This window comes from Gallus gallus, chromosome 2 (assembly GCF_016699485.2).
Source record: "Gallus gallus isolate bGalGal1 chromosome 2, bGalGal1.mat.broiler.GRCg7b, whole genome shotgun sequence".
NCBI lineage: Eukaryota > Metazoa > Chordata > Aves > Galliformes > Phasianidae > Gallus > Gallus gallus.
Genome location: NC_052533.1, coordinates 136004756 through 136023672, shown reverse-complemented (window position 1 = coordinate 136023672; position 18917 = coordinate 136004756). Strand labels below are relative to the sequence as shown.

The window sequence follows — 18917 nt, the reverse complement described above, 5'->3', positions numbered from 1 at the left end:
CTGGAGTGTTTTAGATATGTGAATAATAGATACACTGTTCCTTCATTGAACATTTTTCTTAGAAACTTTCCTGTAGCTCATCCAGCTCACCACTTCTGTACCTAAAAATTGCTCCACGGGAGTTCGGAGCCTGCTGAGAAGAGGTCAGATGGCACTCCTGACTTTACCCTCCATGGATCCTTATGTTCTTACTTGTCCTATTCTGTTTTTTTCTCCCATTTTGCTCATTGTACTGTGCTGAGATAGGCTGCGATCAAATCCCAACCTTTTGTATTTGCACAGCTTTCAGTGATGTGATGCTAGACATATGAGGGCTGCTCCGAAAGTAACGCCTCCTATTTTATTATGTTGGCCCACAATGTCAGAGACAGATGTTGGTGATACAGCAGTAGGGGTGGAAGCTTTGCACCACTATTCAGTTACATGTTGTTGTCGTGTGACAGATGGCAGCAGAGGGGCAGTCTGATAAATTGGTGTCTGACATGGCAGTGTGTATGAAGCAAAGGTGTGGAACTGAATTCTTCTATGTGGAAAAAATGGCACACATTGACACTTGCTGAACATTTACGGAGACCAGACAGTGAATGTGGCACAGCGACGTGAGGTGTGGTGCATTTCAGCAGTGGCAGCAGCGATGTGAAAGACAGGCCATGTTCAGGATAGCCATGCACAGCTGTCACACCATGAAATAGAAAGTCTTGATAGATCATCCATGAGAATTGTCTAATGGTGGTGGCTTAGTTGAAAAATAGTGTTTTGTAGCTGAGAATTTGCTCTATCAAAAAGTATTATAACTCTCTTTGTATCTGTTGTATTTTCCATGGGAATAAAGAGTAGGCATTACTTTTAGAGTGACCTACATACAAATAAAAAACAGTGCTAAGAGTTAGTACCAGTTCAAAGAATTCCAATGAGTGGAACTACTGAATATCCATTCATTCTTTTCTTTTTCTCCTTTTTTTTTTTTTTTTTTTAATAGTGAAATACATGAGAGAAGCAACACCCTATGTGAAGAAGGGCTCTCCAGTTTCAGAGATTGGATGGGAGACACCTCCTCCAGAATCTCCCCGCCTGGGATGTGTGTCTGCTGACCCACTGTCACAGCTTTCGCTCTCCATCCACAGGGACAAGAAGACGATACCGCTCAAGATGTGCTATGTGACACGCAACATGACGGTGTCAGACCCTGAAAACAGGTGAGCAGGGGTTTTACTGTAGAATCATAGAATGGTTTGAGTTGGAAGGGGCTCTTAAAGGCCATCTCGTCCAACTCCCCTGCAGTGAATAGGAACAACTTCAGCAAGATCAAGTTGCTCAGAGCCCCATCCAACCTGACCTTGCATGTCTCCAGGGTTGGGGCATGCATCACCCAGGTTTTGACTGGGGCTGGGGCTTTGCACTGAATAGCTGTTGGCCTCTTCTTCTGTGGGGTTGGGGAGCAGGAGCTGGTGATGGGCTCTAGTCCTTGCAGCAAGGAGCAAGAGAGCACTGATTTGAGAACAGAACGTCCTTGTGACTGAGCCGAGTGGTGCTGGGTTGAGTGCCCAGCTCTGGGTAAATACAGGCATGTCAGCTTCTGGGTTGTGCTAGAAAAACTCTTGAGAGCAGTAATTCAACATTTTTATTAGAAATAGAATCACAGGTTTTTGTTCTCGTCCTGATGAATGTCTGCATATTCCAAGCTGGTTTAGTCTAATCCCAGTAAATTACATTTTCTTTTTGGTTTTTTAATGAATATTATTTTAAGAACGGGCTGTTTTATCCATTCAGTTCTGGGTATTCAAGTCAAGAATAGGAGAAAAGTTCCACTTACAGGGCATTAATGTGGAATTTCTGTGACTTCTTGGTTTTTTTCATAATGTTAAAAATAGGATGAGCTTACTAACCCTTATTTATAACATGTGTGGAACAGCTGCACACTGTGATAGAAAAGGGACCAGTCAAGTCAGTAATACTGACCGATTCTTCCATTCAAATAATGGCCTTTTTGTTTCTCTTGTGTACTTGCTTATCAAGCAGCAGTGTGGAATGCCTTTGATTCTCAGCAGTTATGTATAGGCATGAGCAAAAAGTACATTTTCATTTGCAGACAATAATAATGAGAAGAGGGGAGAGCAGAAGGGGGTTTGTGGGGATGGGTTCCCCTATATTCTTTTCTGCAGCTCAGAAACATTATTAGTATCCATGTAATTTTTTTTCTATATTTTTTTGTATCTGTTGGACCTTCTTAAGGTTTTTGCATTTCCCTATGCAAGAACCTCCAGCTTTCTTATTTAGTGTAGCTTTGCTTTATCGCTGCTCTTCATCTCGCCGTCTGGTTACAGCCATAGTCAGTGGTAAAGGGCTGCTACAGAAGTACAGTTACAAAACAGCAATTACTGCTACCAGTCTTTCTCAACTTTATATCAAGATGACTGTTGATAAGGGCAGCTTTATTCACATATATCTGTACAGTTTAAGATGTCATGGTTTGACAGCTGTATTGCTATCTGAGAGTTTGTAGTTCTCCATGCATGGAATATGTTGTAAAAAAGCAGGCAAGTCTCATCATTTGAATCAGCACGATGTCTTGATGCTTTACACGTGTTGATGTGATACTTTTAGCATCTTTATCTTCTTTTTTTTTTTTGTCTGTATTGTAATTCCCAACTTCTAGCACTCTCTTGGTCCTCAGCTTCATGTAGAAGATAGGAGGACTGATTGAGAGAGGCAAACACTCGCTGCTGTGATGGTGCTCACTTTTTTGGAGCGTGCTACAAGTGTACATTATTAGGTGTAACCAGGAAGTAGTGCGTGGGAGAGTCACACTGCTTACTGTCATGGTTTTCACTTTGTGCTGCTCTCATTTCCTGTGGAAAGAGTGACTTCTGATTTTTACTGTATTCCGACACAATGGGCAGTGTAAGTTGGATTTTTCCATCTAAGCACATGGTGCTTCAGAATCATGCTAGCTGCAGTGCAGTAGTGGTGTCCCACACACTTGTGTCTTCACTCATTTCAGTTTTTAAACAACTCTAAATACCAACGCTGGTATTTCTCAGTGGAAATGCTATTATAATGCAATGAGCCTTTCCCACTGAAATCTATCCCAAGATAGTAATCTGATCCCACAAGAATAATTGGATCTTTGTTCACAGCAGAGACCAAACCGTGTCCTTACATGCTTACGACACTTCTGTTTTATAACCGAGTGACCTGACACAGATAGATCTTACAACTGATGGTGTCACTTTGCTGTACGGTTTTAGAAGAGCAGAACTGGCAGGCTGCCAAAGCATATGCTGACCATAAAAGGTCTCCTTTGGACTACATCTGAACTTATTTTCAGGGATTGCTAAGACCACATGTGAATGTAGTAAGCATGAGGTGTCCAGTGCAGATGTTTCTCCAGCATTGGTCACAGCAGTGTGGTGGGACCAGGCTTAGCTGGTTTGACTTACAACATGAGAAGGTACCTATTTTAAAGGATCCAGAAGGAAATGCCTGTTTGTTGACAATGAATCACCTTCACTTCTTAGAAAGTTGGGCTGAAACGTGGGTTTAGCAGGCATGGAGGAAGTTAAACTTCTGGCATTCCCAGTAGAGCTGGTGACCTTGCATTGGATTTCTGCTTCTCCTTTTAGGCTAGGCTCAGTTAAGAAATTACTTAGTCTTTATCTACCCTCTGATAGTTTGGTGAGCTTGTTGTTTCAGAGCGGAAGTGAGATTTGGTGCCTTTGGAGCCAGTGGTTCTCAGATGTCTTCTTTGCCCAACCTACCTGCGAGTTCAACCTTCAGTGAGATAAGGGTCATTCTTCCTGTTAGCTGATTAAGACAGCTGTACGATATCAAGGAGAAAAACCCATGTAATACAAACCAGCACCAACCCTGCATGCGTAGGAAATTTTGGGTAGTACAAACATGGCAACAGGAGAAAAGATGGAGAGTGTTTTAGTTACATCTATGTCAGTCTCATCTAGACACAGGAGCTGTTGTTATATTTTAGTCTGGAATAAATAAGGTTAACGCAATTACCACTTATGTCTGTTGTTTGCCTGTGTTGTCACTAACGAGTGTCCTTGGTGGCGGCATTGATGGTTAATGCCAGGACACACAAGGAATCATCCCCCCACTGAGGGGACATGTGGGAATGGTCACAGCTATTAATACCAATAAGCAGTACATCCTCCTGCAGTACAGAAAGTTTTTCATCAACTTCTGGTAATAATAGTAAGGAATACTAGGGGTGACAGTAAGGAATAGGAAGGTGAGGCAAACTGGGATCTGGTTACTGCAAATGCAGCTGGAGACTTGAGTTGCTTCATTGCTTTGATTAAAATAGGGTGGGTTTTTTTGTTTGTTTGTTTTTGCATGAAGAAGTATTGATTCACTAAAGTGTTTGCAAGATTTACTGCAAAAATTGTGCTCTTCAAATTGGTTCCTTTTGTACACATTCTTTTAAAAAAATGTTCTTAATATTGTTTAATAACATGTCAGTAGTGAACAGTGTCAGAGTCAGTGAGACTGAACATAACCCCATCTGGAGCACTGAGTCCAGTTCTGGAGCACCCAACACAAGAAAGACATGGAACTGCTTGAACAGGTCCAGAGGAGGGGCCATGGAGATGATCAGAGGGCTGGAGCACCTCCCCTGTGAGGGCAGGCTGGGGGAGATGGGGACCTTCAGCCTGGAGAAGAGAGGCTCTGAGGAGACCTTACAGTGGCCTTCCAGTACCTGAAGGGGGCCTACAGGAAAGCTGGGGAGGGACTTTTAATAAGGGCACGTAGCAACAGAACGAGGAGAAATGGCTTTAAACTGGAAGAGGGTAGATTTAGAGTAGATATCAGGAAGAAGTTCTTTACTGTGTGGGTGGTGAGACACTGGAACAGGTTGCCCATTGAGATTGTGAATGCCCTTTCTCTGGAAGCATCCAAAACCAGGCTGGATGGGGCTTTGAGCAACCTATTCTACAGGGAGGTGTCCCTGCCTATAGCAGGGGGGTTGGAACTAGGTGATCTTAGAGGTCCCTTCCAACCCAAGCCATTCTGGGTGAACTGTAATCGGTGTGACACTTATGAAGAAGTTCTCTAAACAAAAACAGAAATATCCCTGTGTGTGATTCTGAAGTGAAATGTCAAAATCTTAAATGTAAAACAAACTGGTGAATTTGGATGTATTTACTTCTACTGCGGTAAGGAATGAAAACAGAAGGTGAAACTTTCATAAAAATAAAAGCTTAATTTCAACCAGTTTTAATACAACATTTTCAAAACCAGTCTTAGCACCAAAAGAACTTGAGTGGATTTCAAACATAAGCAAAAGAATGCAAAAATGAAATAAAAATAGAAGCATCTTTAAGTAGAAATCAGAGAGCCGTGGCGCTGTTCTAGAACAGAACTGTCTAAAAAGGAATTACTGAATGTTTTCCTAATGCATTTTTAGCTGTGAGGCTGAATGATTATTTATATGTGTGGTGTCTGGAATACAAGTAAGAATTCCATGCCTGTTCAGTACAACTCTCTGAAAGGTGAATGTGTATCGTTTGGGACCCGTCATTCTTCCAGCACGGCCCGTCTCGCTGTTGATCTAAAACACAACTCTTACACTTTGAAAGGGTCACGGGAAGGAATTACAAGACCTTGAGCTTTTTGGTTCCTGCAGTTCTTCAAGATCCTGCCTGTATAATTTAAATGCAACCACATGGGGGCAGGGACGCAGGACTTGGTCAGTGCAAAAGAGCCTTGACTTGTGGTGGCTCGTGTCTCACCCCACCAGCTTCCTGAGTAGAAACTGTGGCCATGCTGTGATGTTGCCAGGCACGTGCAGCCACTGGTATGCAAAGTGAAGGCTGCCTTCTCCTTCAGGAGTAGTGTGATTTAAATGTGAAACATTGCAGCTTGTGGTTTTTTTTTTTCCTGCTAATGAGGGAGGGGATGCCCCCAGTCACATAGCTGCTGTGTGAATGGTGGAGGGTAGTGCTGCAGGGAGGAGTGACCACACATACAGATTGAGGTATGGCTGCTCTTGTGGAGCGTAATTCCCATTTATCTTACTTTGCTTTCTGTCTCTTCCCCTCTTAAGGAGGTACTTTGATAGCGCTGTGCTCAGTGAGGGGCAGCTGATGCTACATAAGAGCGTGCTGGTTGCTGACAGAAGCACAGGTGGGTGAGGTGCTGAGCAACGGACCCAGGGCTGAAGAGATGTTGAACCATTTTTACATACTTAGCAGGATTGGCCTCGAGTTAGGAAACGAGTCCTTTTCCTGTTACTGTTATGTTGTGTTCTAGATAGGCAAAATAAAGCAAAAAGAATCATAGAATCACAGAATCATTAAGGTTGGAGAAAAGCTCTAAGATCACCTAGTCCAGCTCTCCACATACAACCAATTTTGCCCACTAAACCATGTCCCTCAGTACCACATCTCCACATTTCTTGAACACCTCCAGGGACTGTGACTCCACCACTTCCCTGGGCAGCCTGTTCCAATGCCTCACTACTCTTTGTGAGAAGAAGTTTTTGGTAATATCCAACCTGAACCTCGGCTGGTGCAACTTGAGTCTATTACCTCTTGTCCTGTTGCTGCTACCTGGGAGAAGAGACCAACTTCTCCTCACCACAACCTCCTTTCAGACAGTTGTAGGCAGCAGTAAGGTGATCATTGAGCCTCCTTATCTCCAGACTGGAGATGAGTTCCCTCAGTCACTCCTCATGAGACTTGTGCGCCAGAGCGTAGAAACAGGAGGGGGAACGGCTGTTCATGAGGGTGAATAGTGATAGGACAAGGGGGAATGGTTTTGAACTGAGACAAGGGAGGCTTAGGTTGGATATTAGGAAGAAGTTTTTCACACAGAGGGTGGTGATGCACTGGAACAGGTTGCCCAAGGAGGTTGTGGATGTCCCATCCCTGGAGGCATTCAAGGCCAGGCTGGATGTGGCTCTGGGCAGCCTGGTCTGGTGGTTGGCGACCCTGCACATAGCAGGGATGTTGAAACTCAATGATCATTGTGGTCCTTTTCAACCCAGGCCATTCTATGATTCTATGATTTGTAGAGGGGAGAGCAAAGGTACAGTTACTACAATGGGCATGTTACCAGTTAAGAAACATCCACCCCTACCCTGCACAGAATGTTGGCGTAGCTGCTTGTACTGTTAACTGAGCTGCTCTCTGGCTTTAGAGAAAATCTCTGTGAAATGGAAAGAACACTCAATTTGCAGATTTGTTGTGAGCTCCTTGAGATCCTTGGATGAAAGATGTCTAACACTTAATTATTGTTATTGGTACTGGCGTGTTTTGCTGTTGAATATGAGTAAAGTCATTGAAGAAGTCATTGAGCCTGTGAGAGTCCAAGTGTGAGAGTCCAAGTCCTGATTTATATCAGGATTTTTGTTACTGTTTTTTTTTTTTTCCCCTTGGTAGGCTGTGTTTATTTTATGTTTAGATTAACATTAAGCTGGGGAAGAAACCAACAATGCAACATTAAAGTAAAATAGCTTGAAAGGATCTAATTCAAATCCAGAGGAGAACAAAAACTGTGCTAATCAGGGTGAAATTGTGGCTGTGTGTCCCCTCATGCTTAAAGCACACTGTTGTCCTGGGCTGTCACCACGAGGTGTTACAGAAAGATGATCTGTCACTGTGAAGCCCTTTGCATCCTTGCTCACAGAGGGTAGTGGATTCAGGATCAAGGCATACCTGGGTTTTTGCCCTAAACTCCCAAATTTTTTACTCTTGTGGATCCAAACCCTCTGTTCATGTAAAGCTGGACATGTCTTCCTGTGTTCTTGTTTCTTTATAATACCGTAATTGCTAATCGTCCCACCAGATCTGCTCTTTACTGGAAGGGACAAATAAGAAGGAGGTACTCCAGATGTACTTAGCACTCTCTCAAGGTAGTTGGGGTCAATGCATTCAGGGCTAAGGATGGCAGATGAGAGATCCATACGAGTGTAGTTCTTCTCCTCTCACAGAATTTTGGGCCAAATCCTTTACACTGAGAGTTAACAGTTGGTTCAGGCTGCGCTGTCTTGCAGTCCTGTGTCATTGGCATTGTCAGTTCTTCGTGCATTTTGGCAAGTGCTGGTATATTTTGGAATCTGCAATCATCTGTCCTGCTTAGGGACAGTTTTCTAACTCTATAGGAGCACTGACAGCTCTGTGCAAAAAGGGTAATTTTTTTTTTCATTATTACAGTTATTTTCCATCATTTGTGAAACCCTCAAACAGCCAAACAGGTCATTGGTTTTGCTCTAGCTCATATGAGCTTATACCTCAGTTTCTCCTTAGCCTTCCTGATAGACCTCTGAGATCAGACACCTCTGCTAGGCTTCTTCCTCCTGCAGAACAGCGTGTTTCAGTCTCTTTTGAGTCCAATCACCAGCTGATTTTACTGACAAGAAAAAGAAAAAAAAACAACAAAAAACTAAACCAAGATCTGCAGATTAACCTCAATGGTTTTCGTTTACACAAACAAAACAGCAATTCAGCTTGAACTGTGGATCTTCATTTACTTTTATCTACTGCAATTTGGGATTGCTTTTCCTATGAAGACTGTTTAATTTTTGTTCTGTTAAATCATATTAAAATAGTTGAATAGCTTTCTAGTGTCCCAGAGACCTGCAGTAGTCTTGAGAACTAAATTGCTGGGGGTGCATGCCAGGACTTAGGCACACCAGGAGTTTTTCTATGGGGTATTTGAGACTGCAGTGTAGAAATCAATAGTTACGATATGCAGTGAATGACCTTCACTCTTTACAGCTCCTGGTAGGGTCAGATTAGTAATCTCTCATTTTCTTGATAAATATGTCATGTTTTTTTCCCCTGACATAATGACAAGGGGCTTCCTCCCCTCCCCATTTTCTCTGTTGGGCAGTCAAGATCCTGGTGTCATTCTCATCTCCAGCACAAAGAGAAAAGGCAAAGAACTCCTGCACGTGTTACTGCAAAATAATGTGTGCATAATCAACGTGGAGTGTTCTTGTGAAAGGGACTGAATGTGACCTGACAGAGAGAAATAAAAATGTGTCATGGGGAGTGGGTGGCAAGGAAGGATGTGGGTGATATGGAGGTGACAGTGACTGAGGCTGGCAGAACAACACTTTCAGATAAATCTTTGATTAATAGACTTCTTTTCCGTGGGGAAAAAAGAACAAAACCTTAAATGAGAATTTAATGGGGAAACAAAATGACTTGGTGGATTTTGTGTTATGTTTTTGGTGGCATCAGTGGGTTGCATTTTTTGTTTGTTTGTTGCTGTTTTGGTTTTGTTTTTAGTCATTTAGGGTTGTTTTGAAAAAGTCAAAGCATTTTGATTTTTCCAACCAGTTTCTACTGTAGAGGATTGAGCTGAGGAACAGAAACAGGAGTAAAGTAACTGGAAGTGAATCAGGGGAGTGGGAGCAGTAAGAAGAAACTGTCTTGAGAAATACATGAAGACAAGAGAGAACCAGTTAAGAAAAGGTGATAGAGAAAGGAGCTAACTAGTGAAGGGAACCAAGAGAGTGAAAACTGCCATAAACTTTACTTATTGAATGTTATTGGAAAACAGAGAAAGATCAAATCACAAATGAAATATGTCACAAGTTAAAGGACAAGGAAGAGCTGTGTGAGTGCTGCAGGGCAGGACGGAGGAAGGCAAACAAGTTAATTGTGTTTTGTGTGCATCTGTAAGTAAGGTATGTAAGTGCTGACATCCATGCTGCCCCTAAATAAAGTTGGAGAGCAATTTTAGCACCGCTGAGATCTGCCAAACAAAGGCAGGGGCTTGCCAAACAAAGGAAGTCAATATGTTTCAATTTCCTGTGATGCTCCTTGTCCCCACAGTCTTTATGTTACTGCTTGTAGCCAGCTATCAATTTTAAAACCCCTTTTCTGTCAGGCTGTGACCTTACGCTCTGTGCTGGGCTTTCCCTCACTTACCAGTGGGTCTCCAAATTGGATTTCGGTCTTACATCTCAGGCCTGACATGCTGATAATTGAGCAGCAGGGTTTTCAGCTTCTGTATTCAAAGCTATTCTCTCCTACAACTTCTGTAGTCATTTGTTTTGCAGCAACTTGCAAATTACAGCCACTATGGGCTGCTATCTTTGGTGCCCCAGCTCAACATATCAGTAGGTATTGAGGCTGGGCTGTAGCACGTTAGTTGTATGCACAGGCATTGCTATTTAAATAGCCTACTGTCAATTCCTGCTTTAACACACATTTCCACTAATTGAAAATCCTTTTTCCCCAAGGTAGGAATCAGAGTTACACTGGAGTTGTTATTTCATCTCATGACTTACACAGAGATTTTCCATTGATCTCTGAGTCTATTAAAAGGGAAGATGAGCTCCCTGCCTGTGCTGCCAGCAGTGACAATGCCAGGAGGTGACATGTGCCTGTCATCACCAAAGAGGCCAGCAGCATCTCTGCAGTGCTGCCTCCCAGGTGTTTCTTCCTCCTTAGCTTTCAGAGGCCAATAATTGATCCAGAGAGGATTTGTGGTTCTGTCATAGTGGCTGCTAGTTTGTTTCACTTGGCAACTAAATGGTGATGCATGGGATTTCTCTAAGCCAAAATGTGGCACTTCAAGCAATGAAAAACAGGCACACACTGCTCGATGGAGGTGCACCTGCTGCCTGTCTCTGCCAGCGAGGCTTTCTCCTGTGACAGTGCATCCGCAAGGCAGAAATCTTGACAGCAGCCTTACTCATTCATCTTCTTTCCACAGTAGTTTTCATCCCTGCTTGTAGATCTTGTCCACATCTTTCCCCTGGGTCCTGCTACAGCCTTGTCCTTTCTCAGAAGACATCTAATTCTTCTCTAAGTCTACGATATCTTACTTGTGCAGCCAAGTGAAACTGTCTGCCTTTGTCTCTGAGCTGTCTCAATCTGAAGGGGCATTTGCTGCTATTACCAGCCACACTCAATTGCTTTTTACTTTGTCCAGGTTCAGCTCAGACTGCAGGAGCAGTGTGCTTTGGAGTTGGTTGAGGCTTTACTAGAGGTGCAGCTTTTCCACCTGACAATTATTTTCCTAGCATTAATAGTTTCCCTTTTACTGTCAGAGAATTGCTTCGGTGTAAGATCACAGCAAACTCAGCATCTTCTGGCCTTACATGTCCAACTTGTCAGTTCCATGTCTCTGTTGCCCTTCTATTTTTATGTTTTAACAATAATAACAAAAGTTTTGTTACTTACATGTATCAAATATATTATGTATTTTATATGCTGCCCAAGACTCTTCACTCGGTGCAACCCAGGCAAGCCAAAAGGTTGGACACCCATGTTAGGCAGCATCATTTTGAGGTTAAATCCAATTCTTTCTAGTACTGTTGTGATGAAAATATGAAGGGAAAACACAAGAAGGAAAAATATAAGAGATCTTTTGTGCAATATGGGGAAAGAAATCTGCTCTGTAACATCCACGGACATTAGGTAAGTATTAAATGGCTTTCATCATCATGATGGGTAGAAAAGGCATTTCATGACATGCTCTGCAGGTTGGCATATGGTGATGTCAGCAAGTCCATTGCAGAACAAAATCCTTCCCTTACTTGCATGCTGTGCAACTCCATTGATAGCCCTTTTATTAAAGCCCCATTCACGGCAAATGGAAATGAAATCAACTGCGACAGCTCATTAGTGATATATACACCCTCTGTGTGGACATCAACCTAGTCCAGCTCCCAGGAAGCAAGGAGCTACATCTGCAGTGACTGCTGTAAGTGGAAAGTCAGCAAGTAACTTAACACAGCGAGCACCGTTGTGACAGCAAGGGGACCTGGAGACTTTCACATAGAAAATTTCTACTTGGTTGCCAAATAGTGTTTGCTTTGTAAAATTGCTTTCACCTCCGTTTAAGCGCATCAAACAAACATGCTTCTTGTATGCTGGGGAATTCATTGCACGGCCTACTGTCTCTGTGAAATATTTTCCTGGGCGGCTCAGCTCGATATTTCCATTGCTTGATTTTAACAAACTTTATTCCTGGTTCATCTCCTGGTGCTACATGGAGAATTAAACGAAAACCTCAATGGTTTGGTTTTTATTTTATAAGAAATTGTAGCTATGTAATCGGTATCTTTGATTGTGTTCACCAGATCCCCTCAACGCGGGAAGACTTCCTCTATTTCTACACTCTATTCAACAATCAACAAAATTATTTACCACCGTTTCCTGTGTAGACAATGGAAAGGGAATGGCATGAGCAGTTTGGCCCTCAATCCCTTTTTAAGTTTGCAAAGTCCACAGCAGAGTGTTTTGTTCCTGGCTATATTGGTGCAATATCAAAGAAGCGTGATGGACTTGAATAACTCTGGCTCCAGCTTATCATTAACTTCAAGGGATTTGCTCCATGCTTTAATCAGTCACTGAGTACATAGTCTGACCCAGGAAAAGGCACAAAGTGTAAAGCAGTGCCTGATTTGGTCTGGAGCCAATGGTGGTGGGAGAAGTGCTTTCAAGAGATTTGATAAAGAGTATTTCTGAGATAATGAACGCTTCTACACAGAAGCCTTATCAAATGTGGAATGGTCTATCAAACATTTGCTTTCAACTTCTGATTCTCTGGAAGCAGTGAGGGAGAGAGGTTGGGCTTCTTAGCAAGGTTATGGCGTTGGAGGTGCTGGGTTTTGTGTCACCTCTATGTTCCATGAGTGGAAAATGGGATGCTGGAAATACTCTTCTGCTCAGAGAAACTCTTTGACAAGGAGAGAGAAAATTACTCTTTTATTACGAGGTCTGCTGAGAAAATGTGATATCATTCATATGCATTGCCAAGCTGGAGAGGTGCCGTGCATCTTGGCAGCCATCTAGAGCTAACATATAATTCCTTTGGGTTGGTATGGGCTTTATCAGAAACAGCTCCATATGCAGTATTTACATAACTGTGGTGGAGTGTGAGAATAAACACAGCTGTGGCATTGCCCTAAATATTTCAATTCCGTGGGGAATTAAGGGAACTTTATCACTGAACTGCAGATAAACATAAGTCAGTAAGCGGTGGTCAGTTTAGCCAAGGAACAAATCAAAGCTACAACGGCTGGTCTGCTTGGAAGCATTTAAGTACTTTAGTGTTGGAGTTTACTAAGGTCATTGGGTTTTTTTTTCTTTTTTTTTCCTTTTCAAAAAATATGGAAATACCATCAGTCAGCTGCTAAACAAAAAGCATCACCCAAATGGACTGGTGAAACAAAGCAGCTAGACCAAAGGGCAGAAAATAGGAGAGTTGATAGGGATGTAGTGCTTTCAGCATGTGATTGCAGCAGGAACCCACAGCTTACCAGGAGGATTATAAGAGAATTTCTGTCAGGATCTCCACACCGTGTGGCCGCAGAGATGGCAGTTCTGGATCTCTGAGGGGAAATCTGTAAGGCCAGCTTCTTAAAGATAGTTTAGCGCACTGATCCCATAGCAAACAGTCAGTTGCAGAGTTCAGGCAGTTAAGGGTTTAGACTCTAATCCTCACCGTAGGAATAAAAACGATCCCCTGCCTGGCAGCTTGCACAGGAATGACACTTGCTGACGTATTCCTTAGGCTGGACCAGTGCAGTGGATGACAAGACTCAATTTCAGTGCTGTCAGTGCAGCATTTACTCCTGTTTTGAATTCAGTTTTGATAAATGTAGTGCGTTTTGTCCAATCTTGCTGTCACTCAAGTGATGGAATGAGGCAGTCTGTCTGTAGTTGTTAGTGCGTCAGCATCCAGCTTTGATTGCTGACAGGCAATCCCCAGAATAACCCCATGAGAAGTCACTGAGAGTAAGTATTCTTGCAAGCATGATGCTGTGTGTGTGTGCCTACGTGTACTAGAATTTACACACTGATACATTATGAGCTCTCAAACTGAAATAGCGCACCCTAGTTTTGAAGTCTAAGTGCTCATTATTTTAGGGGACAAAACTATTGCAGAAATAGCAAACAGCCACCATGGAGGGAAATACACTTCAAAGAAAGCTCAAGTCAAAAACTACCTGTCTGTATCCAGTTGCTTAAAGTAAGAGTTGAAGTGTACTCCGAGCTGTAGGGAAGCAAGTTGCCTTTGGAACCTCTTTCAGCTGTAGATAATGTATTTTTAAACCAGAGGTTGCCACAGCTCTAGCTTAAAAGAAATGAGAGGAGCTTGCTATTCCTTTGCAACTGTGAAAGCAGCAAATTCTTCTGTGTCTGTGCAGTTCTTGTTCAGCGCTCTGTTTACAACGTGAGATGTGGTGACTTTGGAGATGGGAGTTCTCTTATAGAAACCACACGCTTTGCGAAGAGCATTGTTTGACAAAATCCACACTGTGCAATAACATTTTTCAGGGCTGCTAAAACACTGTTATGCTGTCCAGCTATTTTTTCTCTTTAAAAGAAGTGTTGAAACGAGAGGCAGAGTGCAGAAAATACTGAGTGCTATTCCTGGCTTGTTCCCTGTCTCATCTGGATGCTTTTCTGGGTGCTTTTCCCCCTGGGTGAAACAGGGACACTCTCACTGAACTCACTTGTGAAACGCTTTGTGATCTTGTGCCAAAAAGTGCTCTGTAAGTAGTGAGCAGCATTTTGCTAAGAACCACAACGTGGTTTGAAAATCCAGGTCTGTGTAGTTTGTTACCATTGCTTAGATGTACAAATTCAAACTCAAGCTCACGTGATGCTGGGAGAGCGATGTTGCTCATAGGAAGGCAAAGCAGTGTGGTGGCTGTGCGTTGTTACTAACAGTCATCAAAGTAAGTACTTATCTGCAAATGGAATTTTCTTATTCTCCAGATCTGCTTCATATAATAAGGAATTTTCCTTTCAATATCTGAAGTTGGACACTCAGTGCATTCTGGAGTGGCTACATGAGAGCTGTTACATTCAGAAAATGCTGAGTTCCAATGCCTTTACTGAGGAAAGTGCCCTATTGTGTTGGCTCAGCAGTTTCTGGAAAATAATCCCACTTTTTTAACTATATAAGCAGTCATTTAGAACCCTGAACAGTTCGGTTGCTTTGTTTGGAAAATCATGACCTTTTCTATCTTTAGAGCAATGTCTGCTTGGAGACCTCCCCTTCCCAAAATGGACAAACAAGAGACGAGCAGCCCTCATCCTCTCAGCCCCAGAGAGCTACACAGATTGAGTTGCCTTCTGTTCTGGATTCTGCTTGGTTTTAATCAATTAATTAAAAACTCTTAATTGTTAGTCAAGCTCTGAATTGCAGGATTTTGTAATTGCATAACAAATATTTGCATTACAGTAGTCTTGAACCTCAACCTGAATAAATTCCACTGAACTAATTACTTTTCTAATGGAGAAAGGAGTCATCGTGTGTCCCAGAGAGCAGGCAGCAATGCACAAGACAGAAGGCTGAGGCTCAAAGCTGCGGTTGAAGTTGTGTGGGTAACATTCAGGGCAAGGCACTGTGTGTTTATAGTGAAAAAGCACAAATTTAAGTGCAGTTCAACGATGGGCAATGAGCAGAGCTTGGTTTTATAATCACTACATGAAGGTAAAGCAGGCTATTATTTAGTGGGTTACTTAGCAAATGGTCAAGTAAAAGTGATCCACAAAGCCTTGAGGAGCACACAAAGCCACAGTACTAATTAATTCCTACTAACTTCACTTCGCTGAGAGCAGTGCTGAAATAGCAGCAATTGTCTCTCAAAGCATTTTTGTTGTTGTTCGTAAAGGTGTTGGCACAGTTCTCATAACCGCAGTGGACAGGATCCATTTTCCTGAAGCTCTATTTGTCTGTGCTCTTGAAACCACAGCTGTGGGGTAGAAGCCCACAGGATGGTCTACTAAACATGTTTCTGGGGAAAAACATCTCTCCCTACAAGACTTCGGAAAACTGTAAAAGATGTGTGCCAGAAGCAATCATATGGCTGTGGTTAGTGCTTTCTTGCCATCACTGGTAGCAGGGTCTAAATGGAACGTTGTGGGTATTTGCTACTCCTGGGTAAGGCCAATGACACTTGGCTTCTAGTTCATGCTGAGTGGTGTCACTGAAACTACAGTGTAGTCCTAAGAAAATTCTGTTGTTTAGGATTAGGGTTTTTTGCTTCCCTTCGTTTTGTATGTATAAAATAAGCATATTGAGAAACTATCGGTGTGCTGCAAGCATACAGCTAATTAGCTATAAGCTAATAATACAGCTTATGTTAGCATAAGCTAACATACCAGGAAGGTGGCAACTCAATTTCAGCTTCTCCTTCTGCTTTTTGATGGGTACCATGGCAGGGTGAAAAGCCTGGGGAATGTACTGAGCGGGAAGGATAGATAGGTAGCCACTTGGAAAAACTTCTGTATTATTTAAAGCAATGAATGAATGCTCCTCTTGCCTTTGTATTTGAAACTCCTATTGACTTGCCAGATGTGGGGTTGGATCAGCATTGGCAGACCTTCTCAAAGATCAGTAATTTGCAGTAACATCAGAGCAGACCTAACTTCAGTTAGAGGATCTCATTCTATTCATATGTTGTAAAGGTAAGTTTTTAGTGCTAGGTCTTGAAATTATTATCCTCCATTTTAACTGGTAGCTATCACTAAGTGAAGTAATAAATGTAGTCATAAACCAGTATCTGAGTGTACATAATGTTTTTCCCCCCCATTTTTCTAGACTTATTGAAGTTCATTCACCTGATGCCAAGCACACCGTGGTTCTCAGGAGTAAGGACTCAGCTACAGCCCAGGCCTGGTTCAATGCCATCCACTCCAGTGTCAATGATCTCATCCCCAGGGTGATTGCAGAGGTCAGAGACCAGCTGGGTAAAGCAGGGATTGCTGGAAGTCGAGAGATTAGACATCTAGGCTGGCTTGCAGAAAAGGTAATGGAAATGTTCTTATTTTCATGTCTGAGTTCTTTGTTGCTGTATGAGGCTCTGGATTTTCATTTAGCTTTCCTTGAAGACCCTTCTTTTCTTAATGTGCCAAATTTCATGTTTTTTTTTTGTTTTGTTTTGTTTTAATGTAACTGGAAAGTTACTTGATTCTTCAGTACACCAAGTAGTAAAGGCTTTCCTGGGAGATCACAAGTCTCATGACCTGTCCAGGTGAGGTGTGGGGTGTGTGTCAGAAAAATCTGATGCCAGCCTCAGACTCCTCTACCTTACTTCTCCTGATCATGTATATGAGGCTGTCTGCCATAGTCTCCATCCTGCTGCTGGCCTGGGAAGTAATCAGTGACTTGGTCTGTGTTCCACCCCCCTGCCTGGCTGCAGGGGTCAGGCATAGTCTGGAGAACAAGGCGTCCCTGCTGCACCTGGGAGCCACATCTGAGCTGATCTTCATGACAGACAGAGCTTGTGACTGCAGTTCTGTTGCCATGTCTTGTACAGTTTGAGTCTCGAAGTATTTCATACCGCAGAGGAAAGCTGGTGTTTGGTTCTGGAGTAGTTTGGATGTAGTGAGCTGCAGAGCTCAGACCTCTGAATGCACAGGGATGGTACCAGTGGGAGATCATCTGGTCTTAAATCTGCACTTTTAAATCAGAAATTATTTTAGGCACTGTACCAACTGTTAGATGTGAATTGGCTTCTGTAACAGCATTAGCATTGTGCCTAGATATACCTTCCATTCAGGTGTTGTGTTGGTGGCCATCAAGAGCCCCTCAGCCTCTCTAACTGGGCTGCATGGAGAAGAGGTCACTATATTGCGTACCACCCTTTCAAACTAAGCCTCCAGCATACGTGCAGAAAGCTGACTGTAATTGTCCTGCAAAGGGTACTGTACCCATTAGATGTGTCTGAGATTTTATAGATGATAACACAGGAACCACAGGCACAGCTGCCATGTTTCTGTTTAGGATCCTTTAAAAGGGCACAGTATTTATTTTAGTCAAACAGGGCTCAGACCATGCTATTTGTAACAAGGCAAAGACTGCAGAACTTTGCAGACAGATTTTATATGTTTTCCTGTCTCTCCGTGTGGGAAACAGCACAGGGCTGCATTTAGTATTGTAGGGAGTGTGAAAATCTGGGGGGAATAATCTCAGCCCTTCCTTAAAACACAAAAGCCTCAGTGAGTAAATTTTCATAGCATTAAACTGGGCAGCTGTAAAGTGTTGGACCTTGTTTTCTCTTTATATCCATTTCTATAAACTTAAGAAGAGCTGAGTGTGCAAGTACTTTTCTGTCCTAAAATCCTTGCCCTTGAAAGGGTAACCACTCTGTAGCAGGTTTTGTATACCTTATACTTAGTAAATTAACAGATCATTTGAAGTGGACACATTACATGCTTCTTATTTGTGAATATCCTGTTCTTATTATCACGTGTGTGATCAATAGTGCTTGGCAGTGGGGTGCATGCAGGGCGCTGTGAGACTGAGCGTGGTCCCTTAGCACAGGCACAAATAGGGTGCATGGATAGGAGATGGGCTGGATTCTGAATAGATTCTGTTGGGACATTTATAGTAATCTATGCTTTTGTTTTAAAACTGTGCAAGATTTCTGTTTTCCTAAAGCTGGAAGTAATGTTTCTTCATGTGGAAGAGGGACATACACTTAATCTGTCTTCTTCTTGACAGGTACTACATGACATCCCATTCACGCACTTCTTTCCTCTCTTCATTCTGCCTTATAGACCACAGTATTGGTTCATGTTATTGAGCGTGGGCCAGTCCAAGATGCTGCTGATTTTAGTGGCAAAACATGTGTGTTGCTTTTAATAGCACCAAGTTGCAGTTCCAGGGTATTTACAACGGCTGTCATCAAGAGCTGGCCTTGAGAGATTTGTAACAGCCTTGTAACCAAAAATTAATGTTTTTCTTAACTAAACTAACCATCCAGAGCTTTGCAATAGTAACGCAGTAAGGTCGAGAGATCCCAGCTTCTTCTTATTTAGGAGACCCATGTAAAAGTAGAGAAAATCCCTACATATGGTAAAAAATCTATGTTAAGTTGCTTTTGTTTGTTACTGAACTTTGGGCTGTAAATTCTGCATGTGAAAGATTACCTGCAGAGTGGGAGAGGAGGGTGCAAACTGTAAGTGGAGCTGTTTCAG

General features: G+C 42.6%; 1 protein-coding gene across 1 annotated transcript in view; it reads left to right on the top strand.

The window, feature by feature from the left end:
• The window catches only part of SNTB1 (syntrophin beta 1), a 107764-nt gene that overhangs the window by 52177 nt on the left and 36670 nt on the right, over window positions 1–18917 (top strand). The window contains exons 2-3 of the mRNA NM_001005798.2: window positions 980–1196; window positions 16537–16744. Of these exons, the coding sequence (NP_001005798.1) occupies window positions 980–1196; window positions 16537–16744 (425 nt within the window). The remainder of the gene's footprint in view (window positions 1–979; window positions 1197–16536; window positions 16745–18917) is intronic.